Source organism: Prionailurus bengalensis, chromosome C1 (genome assembly GCF_016509475.1).
Source record: "Prionailurus bengalensis isolate Pbe53 chromosome C1, Fcat_Pben_1.1_paternal_pri, whole genome shotgun sequence".
NCBI classification, from domain to species: Eukaryota; Metazoa; Chordata; class Mammalia; order Carnivora; family Felidae; genus Prionailurus; species Prionailurus bengalensis.
The window spans coordinates 95298934-95325295 of NC_057345.1; the positions used below are offsets into that span (position 1 = coordinate 95298934).

Consider the following 26362-nt stretch of genomic DNA (forward strand, 5'->3'; position numbering starts at 1 on the left):
TTTTAAGTTGACCTATTTCATTTTAGAAAATTAAACACTGCCACAGTACAACTTGAAATTTGAACAGTTGATTACAATTTTTTTTCAGAGCTGCAGTTTTGCAAGAGGTCATAGAGTTGTATAAACAAACTGAGTTCTTCAGAGTTTTGAAGAAATACAGTATCTAAACATTAGGATTGTTGTCTCTACCAATTTTACTTGGGTTTTATGTATACAAAAAAAAAAAAATTAGGAAATGTGACATGTCCTATTTGGTTTTTAAATGGTAGCCCTAAAAAGTATAAATAGCCCTAGTTAAAATGTTTTCATTATAAGAACTCATTGCCTATTAAACCCTGTGGGCTTCTGGAATTTTGTACTTATACTCATTTGTTTCTGTTAATAGAATATATCATTTTATGTTGCTTTATTTTCAACCCATATTGGACAAAATATGAGCCTTCAGAAAGGCTAAATGAGAGGTGCAAACAGAAAGAAAATCTTAAATGATTTTAAAAAGTTAGCACAAGTGTATTTCATTGTAAATGATGGATATTGTACTTGCAAGATTGAATACTTGATCCCAGTGCACTCAGCCGCTCTCCCCCGCCCCACTTTAGGTAAATTAATCTGCATTTTCAGTATGCTTTTGTATTTTCAGTATGCTATAAAAATATATTATTTGCTTCTTCTGAAAATTTAACATGTTAAAATTTTGGATACACAATTGTACCTGCTTGGATGGTGCTTGACGTCTTTTTGCCCTGCATATGAATGTCTTCTTGGCTGCCCTCTGCTTTTTCTAGTTGCTTGTATCCTAACAGTTTGGAGTTGAGAACTCCTCTGAGTACAGCTTTTGTCTTCCATTCTCTAGTTTGCATGCTTTTTTAATCTAGCTGCAGATATTTCTAGTCTTTTATGCTCCACACTTTGTCTCTCATAACAATTAGTAACAAAGTACAGATTTAAAGGCAGAGGTCCAAAAATGTACAAAGAAACAAGCAAAGTACACTTCATTTATAAAAAGTCCAGAAGACAGCCTGTTCCACTGTTGCCAGACTTCTGGGATACATTAGGTGAACTTAGCTTGTGACACAATTTAATAAAGTTGAATCAGTAATTTTTTTAAAGGTTGGCGTGAGAAATGAGATTAATTTCTACATAGCCTCGTCTCTTTGTTATATTGCTTCTAATAGAAAGAGGGAAATGTTCATGAATTTAAGTATTTGCTAAACTGGAAGGAATATGGAGGATATATGGGAATATGAACCAAACATGTGTTGTATTTTCTTATTTCAATTTGTATATATTTTAATTGTTCTCTTTCTCTCCACCCATTAAAGATTCCAGTGCTGAATATCCAAATGAAAATTTTTCCTGCACTTTGTACTGTAGCAGGGACCATATTTTCCTGTACAAATTACTTCCGTGTAATCTTCACAGGTGGTGTTGGAAAAAATGGATCAACGATAGCAGTGAGTACATCTTAAGATTCCCCACAATTGTTTATACTAGGACTTGGTTTTGTAGTTGCTTTCCATTTGAATTGTATAAAACATTTGCTAATTTAGACTTTCTGCTCAGTCTTAAAAGTAATATCCCAAACTCACTTTTATCTATACATGCATACTTGTATATGCTTACGTGCATTTTTTTTGTGCATGTAACACAGACACACATGCATGCCTTTATACACAAATGTATTTTTAAAAGTATGATCTGCTTTGTAAAATAAGCCTGACAGCGTAAGTAAAATCCTCAGATTGTGCCTGACCAACCCATACTGCTGCTTTCTTCGCTAGCTGTTCAGTATTTGGTTACAGAAACTGCTGGCTGTCAGGCACCGTGAGGTTCTTAAAAGTGTGAGTTGATCTGCCTTACAACAGATCCATGTTGTATCTGACAGTTCGTACCTCTCTTCTCTTTATTCTGCACAGGGAACAAGTGTCCTTTCTCCTTTTCTCCATATTGGATCAGTGATTACATTAGCTGCAATGATCTATAAGAAATCGGCAGTTCAGCTTTTTGAAAAGCATCCCTGTCTTTACATACTGACGTTTGGTTTTGTATCTGCTAAAATCACTAATAAGCTTGTGGTAAGCACTAAAGTTTTTCTTTGTTTTGTGTTTAAAATTCCTCTTATTTTGGGTTTATGGCCATAGCTTTCATCCCACAGCTTCCTGAGCAGCTCTAGAGTTTGCTCTCCTCCAGTCAAGATCCCTGGACATCAACATGGGAACTGTTCTCACTCTTCTGTGAAGCTACAACTGGAGGTTACCAGAAGCTTCTTGGACCTCCACAGCCCTTCTTTCTGCTACAGTTTCATTTGGTGCTTTAGTTTATCTGCCTTCTTCAGTCTCCATCTGTAACCTCGAATTAAGGGTGTTTATGAAAAGCATCTTCTGGGGCGGGGGTGGGGGGGGGGGCTTGGTTGACATGGTCTGTCCCTGTGGTGTATAGCTCTCACACATAATTCTTGTCAGTTTTCTGGGGGTTTTTTTTTTTTTTTTGGAAGTTTAGCTTTTTATTCAGTATCGCCAAATAATTCTCGAAACTTGTGAACACAACTTGAAACTTGAGCACAAAACTGATTTACTGTGACTCACGGTTGCTCTAGTATGAGAGTGCCTGCATCACGGGTTCTCTTTTGTTTTCAGGTGGCACACATGACTAAGAGTGAAATGCATTTGCATGACACAGCATTCATAGGCCCAGCACTTTTGTTTCTGGACCAATATTTTAACAGCTTTATCGATGAATATATTGTACTTTGGATTGCCCTGGTAAGTATCGTTCTGTGTCCTGTTTCATGATTTGGAAGCCACTTGTTTTCTTGTTCCTGTGGGTCAGTCCTGGAAAATAGATACTATGATTGTAATGATTTGGAATGTCAGAAAACCATATTTATGGGACTTTGTAAAGAGTTCTTCGTGGCTTCATCTTTGAGCCATTTTTTGCATTATTCTTATTAGTCCTACATCTGGGCTCAAAAATTCCAGATTTCTGACTGTAAAGCAGGAACTGATAAATTACATCCTGTGGGCCAAAGGCCTGTTTTTATAAAGTTCTACTGGAACACAGCCGTGGCCGTTCATGAAGGTATTGTCTGTGTCTGCTTTCATGCTATAATGGCAAAAGTTGAGCAGCTAAGATAAAGACGGTATGGTCCACAAAGCCTAAAATATTTACTGTGTCTCTGAGAAAGAGTTTGTTGATTCTTAGCGTAAAGGAAAAATCCATGAGGAACTTGAAGTATTAGATTGTATGGAATTGAAGACATGTCTGGAAAGAAGGGAAGAAGGAAGCCACTCCTTATGTAGGAAGCTTAGGAATCACCTAAGCAGGTCCTGAGAATCTGACACTCTCTTTTCTTTCCAGGTCTTCTCCTTCTTTGATTTGATCCGCTACTGTGTCAGTGTTTGCAATCAGATTGCATCTCACCTGCACATACATGTCTTCAGAATCAAGGTCTCGACAGCTCATTCTAATCATCACTAATGACATACTTGGTGTCATATAGGAAACTCACGTTTTCTGCAGGAAAGAATCAGAACATATTAAGGAGAATGGGGTGGATAAGAACAAATATAATTTATAATAATCAATGTTGTATAACTTTTCTTTGTTATTGGTAACACTCCTTAACTATCCTGTGTGAGAATGGGAATTTCAATCCCATCCTGTAATTGTACATGTTGTCATACAGGGTTTGGCCCAAGGAAGCATGCAGGAAAAATTGCCATGTGTTTGTAATTATCTTGGATTCAGAATAAAATTGTCCTGGGGAGCAGATTCCCAGTGGTGGAGATTTCTCATGTAGAATATTTGCAGGCCAAAAGATGGTTGCTTTATAATTTTAACAAATCATCATCTTTTAGTGACATCCTTGTTTAGTCTCTTCTCAAGCTTTCTTTACTAAGGAGCTCAGCTTGTGGCACAGATATATCCTACTAGCTTGTGCAATGGAGTTAGTGATAAAGACCTTGAATTTGAATTGAAAGGTTTCCTATCTTTACATTGTTGAGGAGGTAATTTTTTTTATTGCTCAAGAAATGGTATCTCTCATGGGCTTGGGATTTCCTGTTAGCATGCAGAATAATGTGGTAACTTTGTTGATCCATTTTATTTTTTTAAATAAATATATGACCTGAAAGCCAGCCTTTTTCTCAATTTTATTCAGTGGAAAGATAGACTAAGTTTTAATGTCATTTTTTTTTAAGCAAAATTTATTTCTGTTCTTTAATAAATGAGGAAATTCGGTCATCTGCTTTGTCATTATGTGTCCTGCGATCTATTCTGTTTAACTTAAAATATGGAACTGTGTTCGTTTTCCTTCTTGATAGGTTTTTTTCGTTGCATTTGTCACCCTTCAGATTATAAATCTTTTAGGAATCTCAAACCCTTCCCCAGAATTTTCAATGAGAGAGGCTTCGGCCTCCCTAGGCAGTTACCGAAAAGTTGTGCTCCTGTTCTGCCTCCTCGGTATGCTACAGGTTGAAATGAGAACCAGCTGTCTTCAGTGACTATAAGCCGGATCTGTTTCCACAGTATGTATAGTCCAGATGCTTGAATGGAGGGGGACAGCAGAAAAGAAACTAGTGGTATCTTTTTATTGATTTGTATAGATTCCTGTTGATTTGTATTTATACCCTGTTTTTGTAATCATGGGTAAACAACAGCCGTTCTGCCTCAGCTGGGAGTCGGAACTCTGCTCTCTTGCACTTCTAATGCTTCCGTTAATCCCATGTAATCTTGAATAGGAGCGACAGTGAAACCTTCAAGTTCCTTGCTAGACTGTAGCAGTAGAGAGAAATCTCTCATTGTTTTTGCTGGCTAGCAACTCCTCCAGCATCTGGGGTAGTTTTGAAGGTTAGGACGAAGAAGGATAATTCTACTTATTTGGAACAGTTGCACCTACTGCCCTCCTTGAGTAGTACAATAGACACAGCAGATGGTAATTACCTGCAGTGGAAATTGAGGTCTGCCGAGAGGCTAAGTGGTGTATCAGTGTCACACAGTTGTTCCTTTTCCAAATAGGGACTAGACTCCGTATCTTCTGAATCCTGGTCCAGTGTTCTCTCCTCACACCATAGTAGGTTTTTGTGGGCTAAAGCTATAAACCCAGATGCTCAAATCTTTTTCAGCCATAAAGGGAATCTGAAAGATGCTCAGATACTCCGTGTGTGCTTTCTTATCTCCAGGTACATCGTCATCAGATCAAGGGTACACTTATAGTCAACCTCAGCTGGCCCGCCTCCTCTTTGATCCTATACCTAGTTGGGTGTCGGAATCACCTGAAGGAGCTTTAGAAATTACAGGTTCCCAGGTCCTATCTCTAGAGATGCTTTAGTCAGTTTGGGATGAGGCCTCAGAAAGTATTTTCAAAAGCTTCCCAGGACTCCAATCCATGTTCTAAAACCTTCTGAGGTACAGCGAGGTTTAGGAACGGCGCTGACTCTTAGAACCCGTGAAGAGTAGCAGCATCGCTACAGGCGGTGGGTGAACAGTGGAACATCTGCCGCCCGCAGCGTGTGTCTGCTGAACCCCCCGAAAACATTTGTGTTCTTCGTGTAGAATTCAGGGGCCTCCGAGGGCCACGCTCACACACACACATTCAAAAGATGAGAGTTTGGAAAGGTAAGAGGCTTCTAAAAGTTTCCCATCCCTTTCAGTGTTGAAACAGAAGCTGTCATTGGAAGTACAGAGGGAAGGTGGACCAGGTGACCACTCGACTCCTTTGGACCCTTAAGATTATAATACTCTTTTCTGAAAGGGGGAAACAGCAATGCAGCAATCCCTCCACCATTAGCTAAAGAGTTGAAATTGGTGTCTAAGGGGGCACCTGGGGGGCTCAGTCAGTGACGCGTCCAACTCTTGATTTCGTCTCAGCTCATGATCTCATGGTTCATGGGTTTGAGCCCTGCATCATGCTCTGCACTGACAGTATGGAGCCTGCTGGGGATTCTCTCTGTCCCTCCCCTGCTGTCTCTCTCAAAAAATAAACAAACTCAGAAAAAAGTTTAGGGATGCCCGGGTGGCTCAGTGGTTTAAGCATCCGACTTCAGCTCAGCTCACGATTTCACAGTTCATGGGTTCGAGCCCCACGTCAGGCTCTGTGCTCAGAGCCTGGAAGCTGCTTCAGATTTTGTGTCTCCTCTCTCTTCCCCTCCCCAGCTCACACTCTGTCTCTCTCTCAAAGATAAATGTTTAAAAAAAATTTTTTTTTTAATTTTTGTAAGAGTTGAACTTGGTTTCCCAAAATAACCAAGTAGGAAGTTGGATGTCTACAACTGAAGGTTCCAAACCTTCAGTTGTGATGGGCAGACAGACCTGCCTATGGAAGCAATGTAGAGCTCTTCACCGGCTTCTGGGAACTGAAATTTCCTACCTCGAGTTTCCCTGGAATGCAGATACTTCCGTGGCTAGCAGCCTTTCCTCCCGGATTCTGGAAGGCACACCTGACCAGACCCAAGAACTGCCGCCCTGTCCCAGTGCCGTTGCCGCTTCTCCCGGTATCCCCACCCTTCCTGTTAGAAACAGAGCAGCTGACCCCCAGTCCAAACACAGCCCCAAAGTTCTGGGCCACAGTGGCCAGGTCTCCCACTCCCCATGCAGTTTATTCTATCTTTTTGCCTTGTGCTCCTGGTTTCTCCCCCCAGCGTGGAGGCCAAAGATAACACGTAAACAAGACTTTCATCTTTATTCTTATCTTCCTATGTCCACAGACCTCTTTTTTACGTGGAGAGACTGAGCCTTTGGGCCACAAGTACTTTCCCTGTTGAGGACTTCATCATAGTGGTTCCTGGAAGAGGGCATTCACAGCAACTTCTAAGGCTCCACAGCACCTGTGCTACTGTGCTGTGTCACCTGCGCAGAAAATGTAGCTTTGAGCCCAGCTCCGTGAGCACGGAGGTCCGAGCCTTCCACGGTCCTGGGAAAGCTGATTCCAGGGATCCCAAACCCAAGACACCAGCTTGACACCAGACCTGGTTACCAGGACTCGGAAGAAGGCCGTGGGTTCTGGGGGCCGCGAGCTTTGCCAATCCCACCGTGCTGGCAGGGGCCAAAGTCCAAAACTGACCCGTGAGTCCAGTCCCCTGCTTTTGACCACAGCTCTTATTTCACAGTCTTTTCCCTTGATTTCTTCTGTTTCTTCTGTTCCTCATATTCAAGTATCTTCTGTTGGAAGTAGCCTGTGGGTTCAGAAGCCGGTGTTAGAGGCATATAATCCGGCCAGGTGGACGACGATGAGGTCAGGAACGGGGATCAGATATACCCTCTCTGTCTCCTCTGCCACCACACCCACATTCCCACCAGGACTCCCATGTTCTCACAGGCCTCTGGAGATCCAGGTATTCAATTTGGCCCCAATCTGGGGCTACAAATAGAATAGTTAGTAGAAATTAACTCCAGATTAAAACAAAGAGCAAGTTCTACCAAATGGCAGCCCAGAGGCATTTTCTGAGGCTTCAAGTTACTTTGTTCCAACCCCACTGACAAGACTACATCTTATTTTGTGGGCCTCTAGACACCATGCTGTTCATCCTCGGGCCACACCTGACTTGGAGGCAGTGACCCTCTCTGGGCTTGGAATGATAGGGGCCGTCACCACATACCTGCAGGAGGGTGCTTGCTCTTCTCAGCTTCCTGGATGAAAAGGGAGAAGAGCTGTGTCTTCACAAACTTCTTCACAAATCGGCGGTTGGTCTTGGAGGTCAGAGCCTTATAGAAGGCCCGTTCTTGGAAGCGGCCTTGCCCGTTTGCCTCCCGCTTGATGTAGGAAGCATAGTGGCCCACAGTCTTGACAAAGAACTGCACAAATGGGCCCGAAACATGCTCGTTGAGCTGTTCGGAAGCTGCTGGAGATATACAAGAGGCCGTCTCAGAAGAACCACCCACTCTTGCCTCCAGGTGGCTTTCACGGCAGGAAAGCAGCCAGGGTAGGCCTCATAATTACCGATCAAAATAGGAGATTGGGTACGGGTTCTCCACCCCTGCTTAGGAAGAATGACATCTTGCACTCAGACTGGCCCTAGAATCTAGGCACCTGGGACTGGCCCAGGACTGCTGAGTGAGTCCATTTTAGTCTGGGCAGGGGTGGTCGGGAATCCTGCCCTCAGGCTCTGTGGAGAAACCCAAATAAGGAGGACCAAGGACTTACTCTCGAACTCATTGATCCCCTGGCCGAGAGACTCTAAGATGTCATCCTGAAGCTTGGGTGGTAGGATATCTTTTTCATCACCAACCTAGGACAGAACAGAGCTCAGACGTCAAGCTGTCAGGGAGGCGGTGTCTTCACAGGAGGTGTATCGGCAGATAGCGTGAAGAGGGTGTGAATTCTACACCCCAACTCTACCCCCAAATAATTGGCCATGTAAGAGAGAAACAACAGACACTGCCTCTGGGTCTTGAGTCTGAGTGTAAACATTAGCAAGTCTTCTCTATATCCCTGGGGTACTGGGTTTACATCCCTGCTTTAGAAGCATCAACACCGATCGCCTCATAGAATGGTCTTAGCGTGGGTTCTCCCCCAGCAAATGCACTTCAACTACGTGGAAGGAGGTGGAGCACGGGAGAGACGAGTGTGATAGACCAGGTGGTGGGCCTGCAGGGGGGGTCGGAGCCCAGATACTTACTGACATTAAGAAGGTTCCTTCACAAAGATTCACCAATAGGACCTGAAATAAAGAGAGCGAATGGTTTTCCCTCTTCCCATCAGAGACCACAGGGACACTTACCACCTGCATTTCTGCCTGTGGCCGTACCTGTCAGCCCAAATGGCAACAAGATCGGCAACTGCAATTCTCCTTTCCTGCGTCACACCCTCCTTTCTCACCCTTCCCCTCCTTGGAAACCCCAGTTCCCTTCCTGGGGAAAAGAAATGAGGGTGTAGGAAGGGGGTGGGGAGGAGCGCTAAGGTAGGAAGGAATACAACATGGGAGAAATCACAGCCAGTCACTCTTAATGAAACACGGATCACAGGAATGGCTTCTAGATCTGGAACATTTAGCACACAGCACACACGATCGGGCTTTGCACATTTTCTCTCAGTTAATTCTCCCCACGGTCCTGGAGAGGCAGGCACTATCCCCATTTTGCAGGTGAGGGAACAAACAAGAAAGTTGTCCAAGGTCTCACAACTAGTAGAGCCCATTTCCAAGCCTAGATGGGTCCTACGTTCTGCATCCCTTTCTCCACCACCCTCCTTCAACTCCCTGCCCTCTGGTCAGATTTAGGACAGCAGTGGATGGCTTTTGATCTTTTGATGCTTGCAACAACTTTCTGTATGATCTCCTGGCGTCCTAGTTTAAAAACTCTCTGGGAGCTCTGGACCTTCCCACGGGAAATGGGAAGAGAAGGAAATGAGCCCAGGGCAACAGGAATAGGGAAGGAGAAGTGGTGAGGAAACCGGGTGTGTGTCTGCAGGCTGCAGAGAAGGCACGCACAGGGCTGGCAGTTGAGTTCTGCTACCGGCTCCCTCACTGTCCAAGGGGCCCTCAGTCCAGACTAGAGATTACAAATTGGCATCCTGCTGGTGGGATTCCAACCTGCTGATCTGTTTCTTTGATCCTCAGAGTACGTTTAAACAATTGAATTGTTTTCCAATATTCAAAATGGGAAAATTCACTTAAACTTGGTTTTAGGACTCCTGAAAAGTCAGGAACTCTAACACTGGTTGGTCCACATTTCCTTATTTTTTTAAAACTTATTTTACGTTTATTTACTTTTGAGAGAGAGAGACAGAGGCATGAGCAGGGAAGGGGCAGAGAGAAGGAGACACAGAATCCAAAGCAGCATCCAGGCTTGAGCTGTCAGCACAGAGCCTGACACGGGGCTTGAACTCACAGATCATGAGATCATGACCTGAGCTGGAGTCAGACGCTTAACCGACAGAGCCACCCAGGCACCCCTGGTTGGTCCGTGTTTCTAAAGGACCACGTTCAGATGGAACTGAGTGCAGCTGCCCCCTTTAGGTAGGGCACGTGCTCAACAGTTTGCCATGATCCACAAGCCTGGCTTGGTCATTTAAAGGCCTGCTGGGCCCCCCTTTGCAGTTTGTGGACTCTTGGTCTTGCCAATATGGTGAATGATCCCTTCTATGCTCCGTTCTTCCAAATAAAAGGAAAGAGGGACCGGAAAGTGTGCCAAAAGACAGAGTAGGCACTGTAAATATCCATTATCAGGGGAGAAAACGTTGAACTAGTCCAGGCCTGAAATCACTTGACTACATAGGCTCACATGCCTTCATTCAGGGAAGGCGGTTCATTTCAGGGAGCTAAGAGTACGCATGAAGAATTTTTTTTGTGAAGTCGTTCCCCAGAATCTTTCTAGTAATCGCTATATTACGGTCTGTTGAGTAATCCCTTCCAGAGAGTTTATGTGGGCCGCCAGAGAATCCCCCCACAGTCCCAGCGGCCCCTGGCCTTCCCCCTTCCTTGGCCCCTGCCCATTTCGCAGAGCAGCTGCTGAGGACGAAAACAGGCCAAGGCTCTTGCACAGCAGGCCTTGGGGTGTCGTCCTGCCTGGCTGTCAGGGAGGAGTCGGAACTGCGGTGTCAGCAAGTTTCATAACTCCTAGGGTTGGGATATTTTAAGTCCTTGCTAAACGTGGGGCTAATACTCTGACCCAGTTAGTCACATGGCAAAGGCTCCTTCAAAAGTCCTGTCTACTCAGCACTTACGAGGAGGGCTGGGAAGGCCAGGGAAGTCAGGAAGGGAAGTAGCTGACTTCATTACTTCCCAGCAACACATTGTATAAGAGGGGCTTTGGTTCTATCTGTGCTAGGTTCCATCATTGCCTGTGTGGCCTCGAATAAGTCAACTCAGTTCTTGGGACCTCCATTGTTTCTTACGCAAATGGGGGAAATCTTCCCCCTCAGGCTGGTTCCTGCCTCTTCAGTAGCTTCCTACTAGACCTCACCTCTTCCCTTGGTCAGCTCTTTGCACAGAAGTCAATGGTTAGCCAGTGTAGACATCCCTAAGTAACTCTCATAACTGAGATTATAGTAACGGGCGATCTTGGGAACAGGCAGAGTGCATGTTTTGAGTTGTTCTTCCAACACTGGAGATAGCTTTATGCTACCAATGCCCGTTTTCACCATGCAGCCCTCTGGGCGTGTCTGGGCCACCGCCAAGAAGCCAGAAGCTGACAAAACCAAGGGGGATCTGGACCTATATCCTCATTAGCCAAGTGAGCTCTGAGGTAATCAGAGAGAGAACTCTTGTGGGGCATCTGGGTGGCTCAGTGGGTCAAGTGTCGGCCTCTTGATTTCGGTTCTGGTCATGATCTTGCAGTTTGAGTTCAAGCCCCGCGTCAGGCTCTGCACTGACAGTGTGGAGGGTGCTGGGGATCCGCTCTCTGTTAGTGGCGGAGCCCAGGTGCGAAAACCAGGTGTGCCCGGCTCCAAGCGACGCCCTCTTCCTGCTGCACCATACCTCTTCCATGGGGCTATCCATAACCTGCTGCTGAAAGCGCATTTGTACTCCGACCATGAAGGGAGTGGGGCAGCAGACAGTGTCCAAAAGGCTCTCGGGGACAACGGGGATGTAGGTGTGCGCCCAGCTGAAGGGGTAGAGCAGCGCGGCGGCAGCGTGGATGCACTGAGACAGGGTGCTGGGGACAGGGCACAGAGAACACGAGTCAGAGGGGCCTCCCTGCGCCTCCGCCACGACGCATCCCCCACGGCCCCCGCCCACGGCAGGAGCAAGTCTAGAGCCGTGCCAGTCGCAGAGCTCGGGACTACCGACGGCTGCGGGGAGGGAGCGCGGGGGACAGAAGCCAGGAGCGGCCGAGGCTCCTCTCATCCAGGATGGGGCCTCTGTCTGACCCTTCTTTTCCCGCCCAGTTGGTGCGCCCTCTCCCCGCTGCACAAAAACACTAGTGGCTCCAGAGAGGGAGGAAGAGGAAATGCCTTCACTCCAGCAGCTTACTGAGTGAGCCCTTCTACACGCTCACCACTGCGCTAAGGATGTGGACACCAGGAAGTACAAGGCGCTGACCCCGCTGAACAAACTCACAGTGTAGTTAAGGAGACAAATGTAAACAGTGAGGCACAGCAGAGAGGCGAAGCCGTGTTTCCTCCTTGTGGCTATCCACCCTCACCCATATGTAGTCTTTACCTCTCACGGCTCCCTCTGGCCACCGGAGGTTATTTAAAGTTAACAGGTTGGTGCCAGAGCGAGCTTGGGAAATTCCTAGATTCCAGGAACCTTTGCCCGGCAATTCCTACCCGGAAAGTCCCACAGAGGTGGCCCCTCCACCCTTCCAATGAAGCATTCCCCGGATGATCCTGCCTCGGTCACAGCTCAGGCAGATGCCTCACCACACCCCCCAACACACACACACACACACACACACACACACGGCCCGTTCTCTGTCCTCTCCACAGCTTCTCCGTGGCTCCCCATTTCTCCAAACAACACCCAACCCGAGGCCAATCAAAACAGATACAGAAACCGTGTTTCAGTTCTTGGAATGGAGCTTGCACTTCCTGAGTCACAAAGATTGAGTCCCTGAGGGTCTAGCCGGGCTTAGGCTGACTGGAAGTCTCCTCCCTGCCTGTGCTTCAGGGGTCTGACAAGCTCAGTGTGGGAAGGAAGGGGGGGGGGGGTGGAGGGGGGCAACCTCCCTGGAGAAAGTGAGCACCTGAGAGGCGAGTCCTGCCTGCCCTGGCCCGTGCCCAGGCCAGCAGGCACCTGGAATCACCTTCACTTCCCAAACACTGATCTCAGGGGAAAAGGAGGAAGCCCAGCTGCAGCCACAAGAGAAACTTCGTATTTTTCTACAGGGTTGAAAGTGGGAACACTATTTCCAGAGCAGAAGATGCCACCACTTCCCTCAAGGATTTAGCCTACGAGTGCCTTTTTGGTGGTCACTGATTTTTATAGAACGTTCAGCCCAGAGACCTCAAGCCCTACACGCTTCCTTTCCCCTAATACCCATGACATTCCCCTGACCCTCTGGCCTAACATTTGAGCCCCTAACCTAACCTCGTTTTCTTCTTCCCTAAAAGATAGAACCAGAGTTGTCAGTCCAATATCCTTGGCTTTCTCCCTCCCCAGACATGAATAAAAGGTCAGCCTCCTACTGTTTTATGATATTTTCCTCCTCTTCTATCATATGTCTCCCCATGTCTTTCTCAGACTTGAGGCCCGTAAGAGGCACAGACCAAGACATGACAGTCCCCTTCTTTGACTATGTACAGGGATATATGCAACTGTGAACTTATCATGAAGGATAACAGCTAGCTTTTGCACAGCAAAGGAAACCGTCAACGAAATGAAAAGGCAACCTACAGAATGGGAGAAGATTTGAGGATGACATAACCAATAAAAGGTTAATATCTAAAATATATAACGAACTCGCACAAGTCAACACCAAAAATCATCACAGTCATGTGATTAAAAAATGGGCAGATGACCTGAATAGCCATTTTCCTAAAGAAGACACACAGAGAAGATCCTCAGCACCACTAATCGTCAGGGAAATGCAAATGGAAACCACAATGAGATATAACCTCACACTAATCAGAACGGCTTGTAGCAAGAACACAAGAGATAGCAAGTGGTGGAGAGGATGTGGAGAAAAGGGAACCTTCATTCACTGTTGGTGGGAATGGAAAGTGATGCAGCTACTGTGGAAAACAGTATGGAGGTCCCTCCAAAAGTTAAAAACCAAAATACCACAGAACCCAATAATTCTGCTGTGTGTATATCCAAAGAAAACAAAAACACTAATTTGAAAAGGTATGCACCCTTAGGTTTACTGCAGCACTCTTTTACAAGAGCCAAGATACGAAAACAACCTAAGTGTCCACCGATCGGTGAATGGATAAAAAAGAGTTGATACATACACATACACAAAGGACTATGAGCCATACGAAAACAATGAAATCTTGCAATTTCTTTTTTTTTAATTTTTTTAAACGTTTATTTATTTTTGAGACAGAGAGAGACAGAGCATGAACGGGGGAGGGTCAGAGAGAGAGAGGGAGACACAGAACCGGAAGCAGGCTCCAGGTTCTGAGCTGTCAGCACAGAGCCTGACACGGGGCTCGAACCCACGGACGGCAAGATTGTGACCTGAGCTGAAGTCGGACGCTTAACCGACTGAGCCACCCAGGCGCCCCTTCAATTTCATACCAACATGGATGGACCTAGACCTTGTACTATGCTAAATGAAAGAAGTCAGACAGGGGCGCCTGGATGGCTCAGTCAGTTGAGCGACCGACTTCGGCTCAGGTCATGATCTCATGGTTTGTGAGTTCGAGCCCTGTGTCAGGCTCTGTGCTGACAGCTCACAGCCTGGAGCCTGCTTCGGATTCTGTGTCTCCCTCTCTCTCTGCCCCTCCCCCACTCATGCTCTGTCTCTCTCTGTCTCAGAAATAAATAAACATTAAAAAAAAATTCAGAAGTCAGACAGAGAAAGACGAATACCACATGAGTTCACTTCTACGTGAATCTAAAAAACAATACAACAAACAGAAGCAGACACAGACCCATAAATACAGGGAACAAACTGGTGGTTGCCAGAGAGGAGGTGGGAGGGAGGATGGGCAAAGTAAGTGAAGGGGGTCAAGAGGTACAAACTTCTGGTTATAAAAATAAGCAAGTCACGGAGATGAAAAGTACAGCGTAGGGAAGAGAGTCCACAACATTGTAATAATGTTGCAGGGTGACTGGCCGTGACTACACCTATCTTGGGGAGCACCGAGGAACATATAGAACTGTCGAATCAATATGTTGTACACCTGAAATTAATATAACACTCCGGGCTACGTGTATGCCCGGCAGGGAGGTGGTGCACTGTGTCATTTGATCCTCGGCAGAAGCTTATGAGGTAGGCACGATCCTTATTGTGATTTTACAGATAAGGAGACTATGACTTCAGGAAGTCAAGAAACTACCCTAAGGGAAAGCACACAGTTAAAGATAGAAGAATGGTTTGGACTTGAACCTTGCCCTGCTGATTTCAACACCTGAGCATTCAACCACTACAGATTCCTACATCCCCTAGGGTCAAAGACCATGTCTTGTTTGTCTGTATCTTCCTGACGTTTGGCATCTGGCAGACAGCTGACACACAATAAATGTTTGTAGAATGAGTGAAAAAATGGATAGATGAGATGTGTCTGCCATTAAGGATGATGGGCTTAGGGAGCTTGGGGGGCTCAGTCGGTTGAGTGTCCGACTCTTGATTTTGGCTCACGTCATGATCTCAGTTTGTGGGATTGAGGGTCGCGTTGGGCTATGCACTGACAGCATGGAGCCTGCTTGGGATTCTCTCTCTCCGTCTCTCTGCCCCTCCCCTGCTTGCACGCTCCCTCTCTCTCTCTCTCTCTCTCTCTCTCTAATAAATAAATAAACTTAAAAAAAAAAAGGGGGGGATGATGGGCTCTTGACCTCCAAACCTATATACGCCTTCTTCCCCTCCCTAAGCCATCAGGAGCAGAATCACGTCTGCACCCACCCTGACTGGTCTCTGCCTGGAGCCAAATCTGGATCTTTCTTCACCCTTAGGCAGCAATCAAGTTTGGAGGCAGAAGCAGGGGAATTGCAACAGCTGTTTCTCTAGGAGGCTTAGTGCAAAATCAGACCTGGAGGCAGGAGGGTGGGCATCAAGGTCCTACAGGCTGATTCCCTTAGAGAACCCTCCGGTCCGTCCCCTCAACCCAGGGGAGCCAGACGGCGGGGGAAGCGGCCCCAGCGGCTGGACCCACCTGAGATCTTCTGCCAGGAAGATGATTCTTCTCTCCAGCACTGCAGAGGCAAATATCTGAAGGATCTGCTCAAAACGGAGACAGCTCAACAGAGATCTAAAATCCACGTGTTCTAGGTGGGAGTCCAGGGGCCGTGTCAGGGAGATGAACTGCAGGGGAACCAGAGAGAGAGAAGGTGTCACCACATTGAAAACTCGCAGACCCTGGAACGCTGGGTCTCCACCTGCCTCCCCTCCACTCTCCTGGCTACATCTGATCTCCACTCTCCTGGCTACATCTGATCCCGCCTCTCCCCTGCTGGAAGCACTTGGGTGGTTTCCCTTAGCTCTCAGGGTCATGCCGACCCGTCCCCCTTTCCAGTCTGCTCTTCCTGCCTGAGGGTCCTCACAGGTCAGGTCACCCTTCTGCTTGTCTCCTCCTCCCTCCGGCTCAGAGGCCCGCCTAATTGGACGTGTGTTTCCATCATTTTCGCATGGAGCATCTGGTTTTTCCCCTTTCGTCACTTTAAATTACATACTTATTTGTGTCTTTCCTTATTTAGCGTCTGTCTCCTCCACTAGATTTTAAGCTCCAGGAGGTCAGGAATCCTATTCATTGTATTCACCGAGTTGTATCCAGAAAATTGCATGGCCTGGTGTAGGGCAAGCATTCTATGGAGGCTGTGAAAAGGCCTAGCTCCTCCCCTCATTTTTACATAGGGAAGCCAAGGTTCAGAGAGGCAGGCCGGCCTTCCACAGTCCCAGGGGGCAGGACTGGAAGAGACAGCCTTGTGCCTGCAGTGACAGCATCCCCGTGTGGCATGGGTGGGGACACAGGGGTGGGGAGGGATGATAACAAGTAGACAGATGGGAGGCCATGAGGGAGTGATACTAGACACACACATGGGAAGATAAGGGTGGTAATGGGGAGAAATGGCTGTTTGGGGCTGGGGGCACAGTCCATTCTAGCACCAGGAACCTTAGCTTACATGTTTTATTTATTATAGATACAAGTCTTGGTGGCTCGAACAGTAAGTAGGTCCCTGGGAGCATCAGGTTGGGAGGGTCAGAAAACGTGGGTTTGATTTTCGGCTCTGTCAATCCTTCTAGTCAGGCCCTGGTCCTGGCCTGGCTCAGTCTGGGTGTGTTAACCGGGGGGGGGGAATGGCATGACTGTGACAGCGGTAGCACCGAAGCTGGGGCTCACGCACTCCGTAACCCACCTCAGTGCCCGAGTCGGGGATGAAGCTCTTGAGGGTGACAGTCTTCCCGGGGGCAGGGAAGGCCGCCTCTCGGAGGCCCTGCATGAACGGGTAAATGACAGCCACGGAGATCTGGTGCCTCTTCTCCACCTCATCCAGGATCTGCAAGGAAATGGCTCAGAGGGATGCCACCGGGAAGTGGCAGAGACCCCCGTGCGTGCGTCTTCCCGCCCTGCACTGATCCAGCCAATCCCCGTGGACCTTCTAGGCTTCCCTCCCTTCCCCAGCAGAGCCCAGTCTGCTGTTTCTCTCCTGCAGGAGGCCTGTAGCCTTCTTCCTTTCACCCTCTCCCTACCAGTCCCGTTCCTCCCTTTTCCTGGCACCACGTGACCGCCTTCCCCCCCGGCAGTCATCCCAGAGCCAACCACCGCACACAGTGGTACCATGTCTAGTCACGCTGGGATGCTGGGTGCAGTGGGAGCCTAGAACCCTGGGCCTCTTGGGTGTTACTCTGCCCTCCGACTTCCACCGGAGACTCGCCAGGGCCAGGGCCAGACTGCATCCCCAAGAACCCAGCCCAGATGAACACTCCACCAAGCAAAGGCTCACAGCGTCCTGCCCTCACCCTCTGAAGATCCTGCTGGGGGCAGAGCACAATGAAGCTCTTTCGTGGCCACCAAGACATGCCTGTCCATTCTGAGGCCTGACTCGGGTGCACAGGCCCTGCAGTTAGCTCCAGAAGTCCTAGGGACCTCCCCCCTCAGAGGGCTCACGGGGAGTCTCGGGGCCCCCCTGTAGAGCAGCCGTCTTCACACTTGTTCAGTGTTCTGCATTTCTCATGTTGCTTCATTCGAGCCTCGTGCCAGGCCCTAAGCCAGGGAGGTGAGCCATCACTGTATGCCCTTGACAGATGAGGAAACAGGAAACTCCCGCCCCCTAACCTGGGGCTTTCCCTGCTGTCCTGCTCCAGCTGCTTTCTTACCTGACCAGAGGGGGAGCGTGGGCTCTCTGCAGGGGAGAAAGTCCCAGTTTTCTCGAGCCCAAGCTCCTCTCTGCCTCAATTTCCCCAAGTGTGCCTAGGATCGACCCCGGCTGTGAGAAAAGAAGTCCACTGAGGGCCCAGGGAGCACAGACAGGTCAGGCGGCCAGGCCGACCTGGAGGCTGAACAGGCCAAACAGGCCCCAAGGAATCCCGCTCCACCTCTACCTTGGAGAACAGGCCGAAGCAGCCGATGCAGCTGATGATGCAGTAAACCTTGGGAAGGCGAGGGCCACGGCCGGCGGGCTGGGGAGGGACAGACAGGCTCCTTCAATGCCACAGCCTCCCCAGGGCTTCTCCCAACTGGGGCTGGCGGGGCACACGGCTGGTGGCTGGGACTAGGGGACTCATGGGGAAAGGCGGGCCAGACGGAGAAGCCCCTGGCTGTGCAGAGCTTCTGTTCGTGGCGCAGGCAGCAGGGAGGCCAGAACAGCCACCACAGTCGAAAGAAGATGGCCTTGAGGGGGCCAAGCCCTGCCACCGTCAGCACCAGCACCAGGTGGGGCCCGCACAGAAAGGGAGCAAGTGTGCTGTAGAGATGAGGGAATGGGGAGGGAGGACAGCACTGTAAAAGTGACTTGGAGAATCCTCTTGAGACCCAAGAATCATCGTCCAGCCCCAGTCTATGCTCTGGGAGGCTCTGGGGGCCAAGGCGGCCAGGCCTGGGTACAGAAGGTGGAGAGGGGATTAGGCAGGAGCCTCCCACACAGGGAGATGTCAGAAGCTTGGGGAGAGAAGAGACCAAAGCATGGCCAGCAAAGGTCCCCTGGGTGGGCAAGGAGGGGCAAGTGTCCCCGTTCCTGCAGGGCTGCAGAGGGCACTAACATGGCAGCAGGTGCTGGGCCGTGCGCTCCCCGCAACCACCACTGCCAAGGAGCCTTGGCTTTTGCAGCTGAAGCTTGAGCAAGCCCAGCTGTGGAGCCGAGCGGGCTGCAGAGAGGAGGGGGCAGTTCTGAGCAGCACAGACCAAGAGGCGCCTGCAGTATCCAATCTTCCTGCTCCCATCCACGTTGGTCAGAACGAAGGAAAAGGTCTCCCTGAAGAAGAGCACACACATGGTTTGCATTTGCCCACTAGACCCTAAAACAGGAAAGCGACAGCCTCAGAGAGATGCTGAGCAGGGTCAGGGGGGCAGAGGGGAGCTGCTGATTAATCCTGAGAGTAATAATAACACCAGTAATTTATTACGTGCTTATTGGCTCCCAGCTCTAAACGCACCACCTCGTTTAATTGTCGAAACAACCCTTTGAGGTAGGTTCAATTACGATCCCCACTTGAAAGACAAAGGAACTGAGGCCGCAAAGGTGGTTCTTATCCAAGGTCATTCGACTCAAAAGTGGTAAAGCCAAAATGCAAACTCAGGCAGCCAAAAACCAGGGCTGATGCTGAAAGGGACTTTGCCACATTGCCTTCATTGAAGCCAAAGGCCTTCTGCTGAGTCCAGCTTCTTCCAGAAGCAGCCAAAACATGGCGACTGTCATTCCCAGGACAGGTGAGAGAACCTCGCCCTTCTCTGGACAGAGGTGACAGGCCGGTTGACCGAGTTGGCTAAGATCCCTGGCCTTGGGGGACTCCAGGAGAGATGTTTATAAATGGATTGACTACAGCCCCTCCCCATCAGGAGAGAAGCTGGTGAGAACTGGCATCCACACCAAGTGAGGGAGCCGCAGGACCCACATGGCTCACACTTGTCCCTTCTCCTCCAGTCCCAGGTTCCTCTGTCCCAGGCCCGGGCAATTACCTGGGGTACTCAGTGAGTGGTGCCCACTCATTCCCATCTGGGAAGCAGAACAAGGGGATGGCACTGAGCAGCCGTTCCTCCTCCTCCTGCTGGCCCCGGAGCAGGTTCTCTCGCTATAGGAAACAGGGGAAAAGCCCAGTGAATTGTGGGGGCAGGGGCAGGAGGAGAGGGCTTGAGGGCTGGCAGGCTGCTCTTGAGGCTCTAAAGCAGTTTGAGAATAAGCTTTCCTGCTGGCATGGGGGCTCAACGTGCCTCTGCCTGTCACTCTGCACAGAGACTTCATTCAGGGTCCGACCAGCCCCACGGCTGAGTCTACACGAGCCTGAGTTAGACATCAGTATCCTAAGGACCCACATAGGCAGGAAGAGGGCCAGGGCCTCACTTGGTATAGAAAGGCCCAGAGGCTGCCTGGCCTCCTGGAGGGGCCACGTGAGAGAGCCACCCCATTAGAGAGGACAGGTGGCCGGCTCAGTTGCCGGGCCGGCAGGGTCAATGAGGATGCCCTACGCCCGCCCCTGACCGCAGTGCGGGAGCAGACATGAAGGAGCCTGGTGTTTGGGCTGTGGCCACAGGCTGAGCCTGCCCACCAGCTGTGTGCCTGCCCCACCCTCTCCTTCCCACCCACCCCAGGGAGGGGATGCCGGCAAGGAGGTCTGGCAGAAGGTAAGCTTCTCTACAGAGAAGGATGACTAAGGATGGAATTTGGAAGAACTAGGAGGCCCCAAAAGGGGCAGAAGAACCAGCCTGGTCTCCCGGCCAGGGAGCCCAGGTCAGGTCCTCACAAAGAAGCCAGACCTAGATTCTGTGGGTGATAACAGGAAACAGGGCTGGGCCTGAAGGAAACAGGAGCGGAGCAGCGCAAGGCGGCTCTAGACCTGAGCCCTGGCACCGCCCCCCTCTCAAACACCCAAACCCGGGCTCCCCCTGCCCCCTCCTTCAGTCCTTACCTTGGGAAACTGGTAGGTGATGGTGGGCTCATAGTCATGCCCTGAACTCTTTTTTTTGAGGGAAACCACGAAGAGGTATTCAAAGAAGTGCTGCCCTCCAGCAAAGGTGGACAGACAGTGCTCCGGGGCCCTTTCTGGTTCCTTCGCAGCTTCCCTCAGGTTGTCCTGGCGACTTCCTGAAACCAAGACACCAGACCCCACTTGGTATCTCCGCAGCCCATGCCCCAGGTGGAGCCTGTGTGGCTCCCGGCAAGTTGTGCATCTCGGGGCCGCCAGGCCAACGCTAAGGTCCCCGGAGCCTTCCCCGCTCCTCAGGGCCTGCAACAGGGTCAGAACCAACTGGGCAGTTTCCGTGCCTGCCCTGGGAGATTTGAAAACCCAGGGAGCCAAGAGGGGGACAGAAGCCACTGATTTGGACGCCAAGGAAAGGGACTGGGGAGCCGCTTGGGAGGCCCTTTGCCCCAGAGGCAGAGACTGTGCCCACCCACAGGTGCCCAGGGCAGTACCTGAAAGAGTAAGCCCTGAGCGGACATGTATCCAAAGCAGAACAGGTCCCAGAGCCACGTGCCTGTGACCACACAAACCCCCCCATGGTGGGGCATGACCAGCTCTAAAATCCAGTAGGGGAAGTATTCTGGTCTAGTCACACGGGGGACCAGATGGAGGTCAAACTATAAAGATTCTACATGTAAGAAAAGGAAGAAGCATTTCGAGGAAGAAACAGCCCCATCCAAGAGGGTCACCCTAGAAAACAGGAAGTGGGTAATCCAGTCCAGACCTGCTCGGAGTCGGGGCAGCCGGTTGCGGAACAGCCTGAGCATCGTGCCTACCACTTGTCCTTCCATCTTCTCGAACCTGCAGGGCATTGGAGTGCTTCCCTTTCCTCCTACAGACCGGCTACAGAGAGTCTGAGAGAGGGGCCGCTTCAGTCTCCAACCACAACTCCGTGAAGCCAAGCCATGTGCTGCCTTCCAAACAGGGGACGGCAGTTTCCATGCTGAGCACCCAATGGCTGAGCAAGAAGGATGTGACGGGACCCAGGAAGGCAGCAGAAGGCCCGCACCAACAGAGGCAGCATCCTGGCACTGCAGCTCAGACCTCAGCTCCTCCCAAGAGCCCCAGGGTGTGGCGAGAGAAAAGGTCGTGAGCAAACACCTCCAAGGCCCAGCTGCTTTCTGGGCTAAGGGCTGTGAATTCTGGGCTGCGGATTGTGCAACGGGTTTATTTACAATTTCAGGACAGTGAAGAATGCCTAAGAGCATCAGACTGTGGGCACTGGAACTTCACCAGCCCCAGGACAGGGATCTTATATCCCCGTAACTTTGACTCCTGACCTTTCACATCTCAACTTGGTCCGCTACTGCCCCAAACCCCTGCAAGGCCCCATGCTGCATTCAGGAGTTTCCAGGACTTCAGGACTGCAAGCAAGAGGATAGGACCAAATATTCCCCACAGCCAGCATACCACTGCCTCCCTTGATTAAGATAAATAGACCCAGTCCATTAATTCTCTAAATGGAAAAAAACCGTTCTAGCATGAGAGAGTTCTGGAAATTGATACGAACGTAAAAGCCTCCTCTCCTGGAGGTAAAATAGAGAACAAATCCATCTCTGAGCTGGAGAGTTCCTGATACTTCAGGATGATCTACAGCGATGCATCTCTCACCGCACCCCCCCCACCCCCCCACCCCTGCAATATATCCGAAGTCTGACTTCTCTCACGGGAACCGTTCCAGGGCTCCAGCAAACGATCCCACTTCCCAAATAGGAAGCACTGACTCAGGACAGTCTCCCTGGCCTACAGTAGGGGACGGACCGGTAGCCTCAGCAGCTTGAGGGGCATTCGGTGACAAAGGAAAGCAACTGAGTGATCTCTGCCCTACCCCCACTCCTGCTCAGGCTTTTTTCCCCATTGAGCCAGGTCAATAGTTCTGCCCAAGCTAAAAGCAGAGCAGGTGGCCCCTTGGGCTCTAGTGGTATCTAGAGCTAGGAGGCTGGGGAAGAGAGAAAAATAACAATAAGTCACCTACGAATGAGTAAATGCCCGGGGTCAGAGAGGACTTTGTCAGAAAGCTGACTCTAAAAGGGACCAGGAAGCAAAAGGGTTTGGTATCAGTGTTTGCCACTCCAGCAAAGAATTAGCAGCCCGCTGGAGGAAAGTGGGTTGCTTGAAAGGGGGAGATGGCTGCCTTCTTCTTAAGAGCTCCAGATTGGCTTTTGTGGGACTAGTAAAAGCCAGGACTCAGGGGCCCCAGACACGACTCGTGGGGAGAACCCACAAGTAAGGATGTGACAGATTCTGTCATGGTGAGGACAATGACCCAGAATACTCAGAACTGTCACCACGCCTTACAACCTGCACAGACTTGTTGTACAACCCTCACCACCTGAGGAACAAGCATCTTCCTCATACAGATGGGGAAACTGAGTCACAGAACAAGTCAGGGGCTATTCAGGGACTATTAACAGAATGGGGGGGGGGTGGGTAGGAATTATGAGAGTCCCATGTCTATGCTCCTGCCTTTTAGATATAGTACACACCAAACATTCCACAAATGTGGGCTGCCTCCCGTTTACAAAGGTCTTTGAGAACCCAAATCTTTTCACTGACCATTCCAGAACCTCAGGAAATTATGCCTTTCCCTGAACCCTTTGGGTTGCATTTTCAGCCCATTTCCTCCTGCTTTATCAGCAGAGCCAGGAGAACAGCAAAACTCACAAAATCAAACAAAAGAGATTACCAGACTTTTGGGCTGAAGCCCAAGAAATCCAGAAAAGGATTGCTTTCTTCTCCCTTTCAAAGAGGTTTATCAACAGAAGAGAAAAGCTGAACAGAAAACATTCATCCTCGGGGCGCCTGGGTGGCTCAGTCGGTTGAGTGTCCGACTTCGGTTCGGGTCATGATCTCGAGGTCTGTGAGTTTGAGCCCCGCTTCGGGCTCTGTGCTGACAGCTCAGAGCCTGGAGCCTGCTTCGGATTCTGTGTCTCCCTCTCTCTCTGCCCCTCCCCCGCTTGTACCCTGTCTCTGTCTCTCAAAAATAAATAAATAAATGTAAAAAAATTAAAAAAAAAAAAAGAAGGAAAACATTCATCCTATTAATATAGGTCATCTCATTTAATCCCTGGTGCCCTGGAGTGCAATCACAGTCCTGAGTTTTTTAGTTGAGGAGGGAGCCACCCCTTCTAGGGAAGTCGAGAGTCTGGTTACACTTGTTCCTCCACCAGGAAGCCCCTCCCACGGCCACCTGACTAAAGTCACAAAACCAGCTAGACTATAGGTAAGGGGACTTTTTAGAACTTTGACGTAGAAGGCTGGCTCTTCCTTTTCTAGCTCAGCTGCTCTCCACTCAGGACCACTACCACTGCCACTTCTTCCCACCAGGATGATTTACACATGCGTGTACGTGCACACACATAAACACACGCACACACACACTTACCACACAACTGCCCTGAGGCCAAAAGGGAAAAGAAGATGCGGGAACTCCCCAGAAAGGTGAAGGATGGTATGCAAGATGAAGAGAGCACACTGTCCTGGCCTGACAGGTGGCCAAGCTCAGGACAGCGAACACCGGCTGCTCACCTCACAGCTCCTCCTTGATGCCCAGACACCATGATCAGCCCACTTTGGGGGCTGGGGTGGGAACAACTGGAATGTCTCCTCTGGGCTGCCAAAAGCAGAACTCTGCCATTCACACAGCCTTCTGAGGGTTGAGGGAGTCCAGGAAAGCCCAGGCCAGTACTCTCCAGAGAAAGGAGGACACCAGCGAGGTCAGAATGGCTGAACTCTGTGCCAACCCTTGCCGTCCAGAGCCCTGCCCCCATTCCTGTCTCTGAAATAGTCTGGGAGTGAGGGGGGTGGGGGTTGGCAGGAGGGAGGGCAGAAGGAGCACCTGTGTCTCACCCAGATCTGCCCAATTCGGGGGCCTGGCGTAGGAAGGGGACTTTTCAACTGCCAATGTTAGAAGGCTGTCTGGGAGTGACCCGATTTACCTTCCAACCGACTCCTTTCTGCTCAGAAGGTGCGACCTCTGGGCAAAGTATCTAAAGGACACTTCAGGACTGGCTACCGGCAAGCCGAAATAAATGTTTGTTGAATGAATGAAAACATGAATGAATTCCCAATTGTGTTCTTGCAAAGCCCAGCGCCCCTGCTAGGAAGAAAGGAAGTGACTTCTACTGGAGTCCCCACAACCCTGGACGGGAGGAATTCTTTCCCCCTCACCTGGGGGTGGGGGTGTCAGCGGCCAGGGCAGGCGTGCCCTGTCTGGTTCGCAGGCTCTAAGGCCCCGCAGAGCAGGCACACTCCCAGGTCTGCCGGGGGCCACACTCTCCGGGGCCCCGCCGCCCACAGGTGGGGGCGGTCACGTCGGGGGAGCGGAGTTTCCGTGGAGCGCAGCGGGCGGGGCGGGGCTGGGGTTCCAGGAGGGCGCCTCAAGCACACTGCGGTTGCACCACAAGCTTCCTGGCTGGGAGGACACGTGGCCCCGGGGCCCCACAACGGCTTCCTTCGGCCCGCCGCCTCCCCCTCGCCCCCGCGGGCCTGGGCGCCCCTCCGATCTGCGACCCCGGCGCCACCTCGCCACGTCCCCTCCACCTGCGTCCCCTCTCCGGCTCACCTGGCGCCGGGCCTGCGCTCCTAGTGGCCCTCAGTCGCCCCCCCACAAGCTTCCCCCCCACCCTCTCTCCCGGCCCCCGCCCCGCCAGCCTCGAGGCCCGGCCCCCGGCTTCCCCGCCCCCGCGCCCCGGCCCCGCACTAACCCCCGCGGCGGCGCTTCAGTCTCAGGCTGGCTCGGAGGCGGTGGCCGAGCCCATCCATGGCCCGGCGAGTGCCCGGCGCCCGTCCCGGGTCCGCGCCGGCCCCGCCCCCGGAGCTCGCCCTTCGCGGACCCGGCACTTTCGCTTTCACGCGGGGGGGTGGGGGGGGAGGCCGAGGGCACAGGCCCGGGACCCGGCGGCGCACCTTCCGGACGGCGGGCCAAACCCCGGCGCACCTGGGCGGGCCGCCTCTGCCCTGGGCACCCCCCCCCCGCCCCCGGCGGAGCGGCGTGGGGTGACAGAGGGCGCTCGACGCGCGTCCGGGAGGGGGCGGTGCCACCGCGCTCCCACCCTCCGTGGGGCGCCCCGGGAAGCTCGACTTGCCTGAGCCCGCAGTCCCCAAACGCGCGGGTGCGACGCGGTCACGCCCTACCTTCTCGGCACCGGCTGGGAGTGCCCTGTGGGCACCGGGGCCCTTTCCAGGTGGCTCCACTTATCTCAGAGTCGGCACACCTTCCACCCTTCCATCTCTCCCCACCTCGCAACTGCTGTAGCCTCTGGCCATTTCCTTCTGTGTCCTATGCTTTCTGTGTCCTTGCACCCATAGGGCACGTGTTCCTTGCTCTTTTCCCTATTTCACTTCCCTAAGAACCAACGAGCCAACGACAGCCCTTCGGGCTCCCGAGGAGGGACTGGAGGAACCCTTAGGGATCTGACCCTGACTTGCGTCCAGAGTGTGCTTGGGCAGCTCAGCAAAGTGGGAGTAAACCCTGCCCCGCCAGCCCACAGACATGTGAACGCTAAGGAACAGAAAGCTCTTTGTAGACTATCATGTGATACAAATGTAAGGGATGGTGATGGTGATGGTGATGATGAGGGTGGTGATGGTGATGTCAGCTGCAGCTATCCACACTCCTGGTCTAATCCGAAATCCCCACAGAGCCTTTCAGCTCCTCCTCCGCCCTTCTCGTACTCATTGAATTCCGAACGAACACGCAGAG

The 26362-nt window shown here is 50.8% G+C and overlaps 2 protein-coding genes across 8 annotated transcripts in view; one reads left to right on the forward strand and one right to left on the reverse strand.

Moving 5' to 3' along the window:
* CEPT1 (choline/ethanolamine phosphotransferase 1) overlaps nucleotides 1-4136 on the forward strand; it is a 36811-nt gene extending 32675 nt beyond the window's left edge. For both annotated transcript variants that reach the window (XM_043575825.1, XM_043575824.1), the window contains exons 6-9: nucleotides 1323-1454; nucleotides 1917-2075; nucleotides 2637-2762; nucleotides 3358-4136. In XM_043575825.1, coding sequence (XP_043431760.1) covers nucleotides 1323-1454; nucleotides 1917-2075; nucleotides 2637-2762; nucleotides 3358-3477 — 537 coding nt within the window. In that variant the 3' untranslated portion in view covers nucleotides 3478-4136. The remainder of the gene's footprint in view (nucleotides 1-1322; nucleotides 1455-1916; nucleotides 2076-2636; nucleotides 2763-3357) is intronic.
* Nucleotides 4137-6660: 2524 nt separating this feature from the next.
* On the reverse strand, nucleotides 6661-25620 carry DENND2D (DENN domain containing 2D). 6 transcript variants are annotated; one of them, XM_043575831.1, is made up of 12 exons: nucleotides 25365-25620; nucleotides 20605-20780; nucleotides 19658-19770; nucleotides 18884-18953; nucleotides 18085-18162; nucleotides 16899-17039; nucleotides 15698-15846; nucleotides 11415-11592; nucleotides 8616-8657; nucleotides 8141-8225; nucleotides 7596-7835; nucleotides 6661-7172 (listed from the first exon to the last, which is right to left on the reverse strand). In XM_043575831.1, exons 1-12 carry the CDS (start codon nucleotides 25420-25422, stop codon nucleotides 7096-7098), a joined length of 1407 nt encoding a protein of 468 aa, XP_043431766.1. In that variant the 5' UTR covers nucleotides 25423-25620; the 3' UTR covers nucleotides 6661-7095. The 6 variants fall into 6 exon arrangements, with proteins under 6 accessions (XP_043431766.1, XP_043431765.1, XP_043431764.1 ...); XM_043575830.1 differs by having other exon boundaries at nucleotides 7596-7838; nucleotides 25365-25618; XM_043575829.1 differs by lacking the exon at nucleotides 25365-25620 and adding an exon at nucleotides 21383-23469.
* Nucleotides 25621-26362: the final 742 nt, after the last annotated feature.

Excerpts from the sequence above, each read along its gene's own strand:
- DENND2D (XM_043575828.1), bottom strand. The coding sequence starts at position 21,866 with ATGCTCTTAGGCATTCTTCACTGTCCTGAAATTGTAAATAAACCCGTT. Across the intron at positions 18,163-18,883 it reads GATACTGCAGGCGCCTCTTG|CCCGCCGGCCGTGGCCCTCG; the intron begins GTCTGTGCTGCT and ends GTCCCTCCCCAG. Across the intron at positions 15,847-16,898 it reads TCCCCGACTCGGGCACTGAG|TTCATCTCCCTGACACGGCC; the intron begins GTGGGTTACGGA and ends GTTCCCCTGCAG.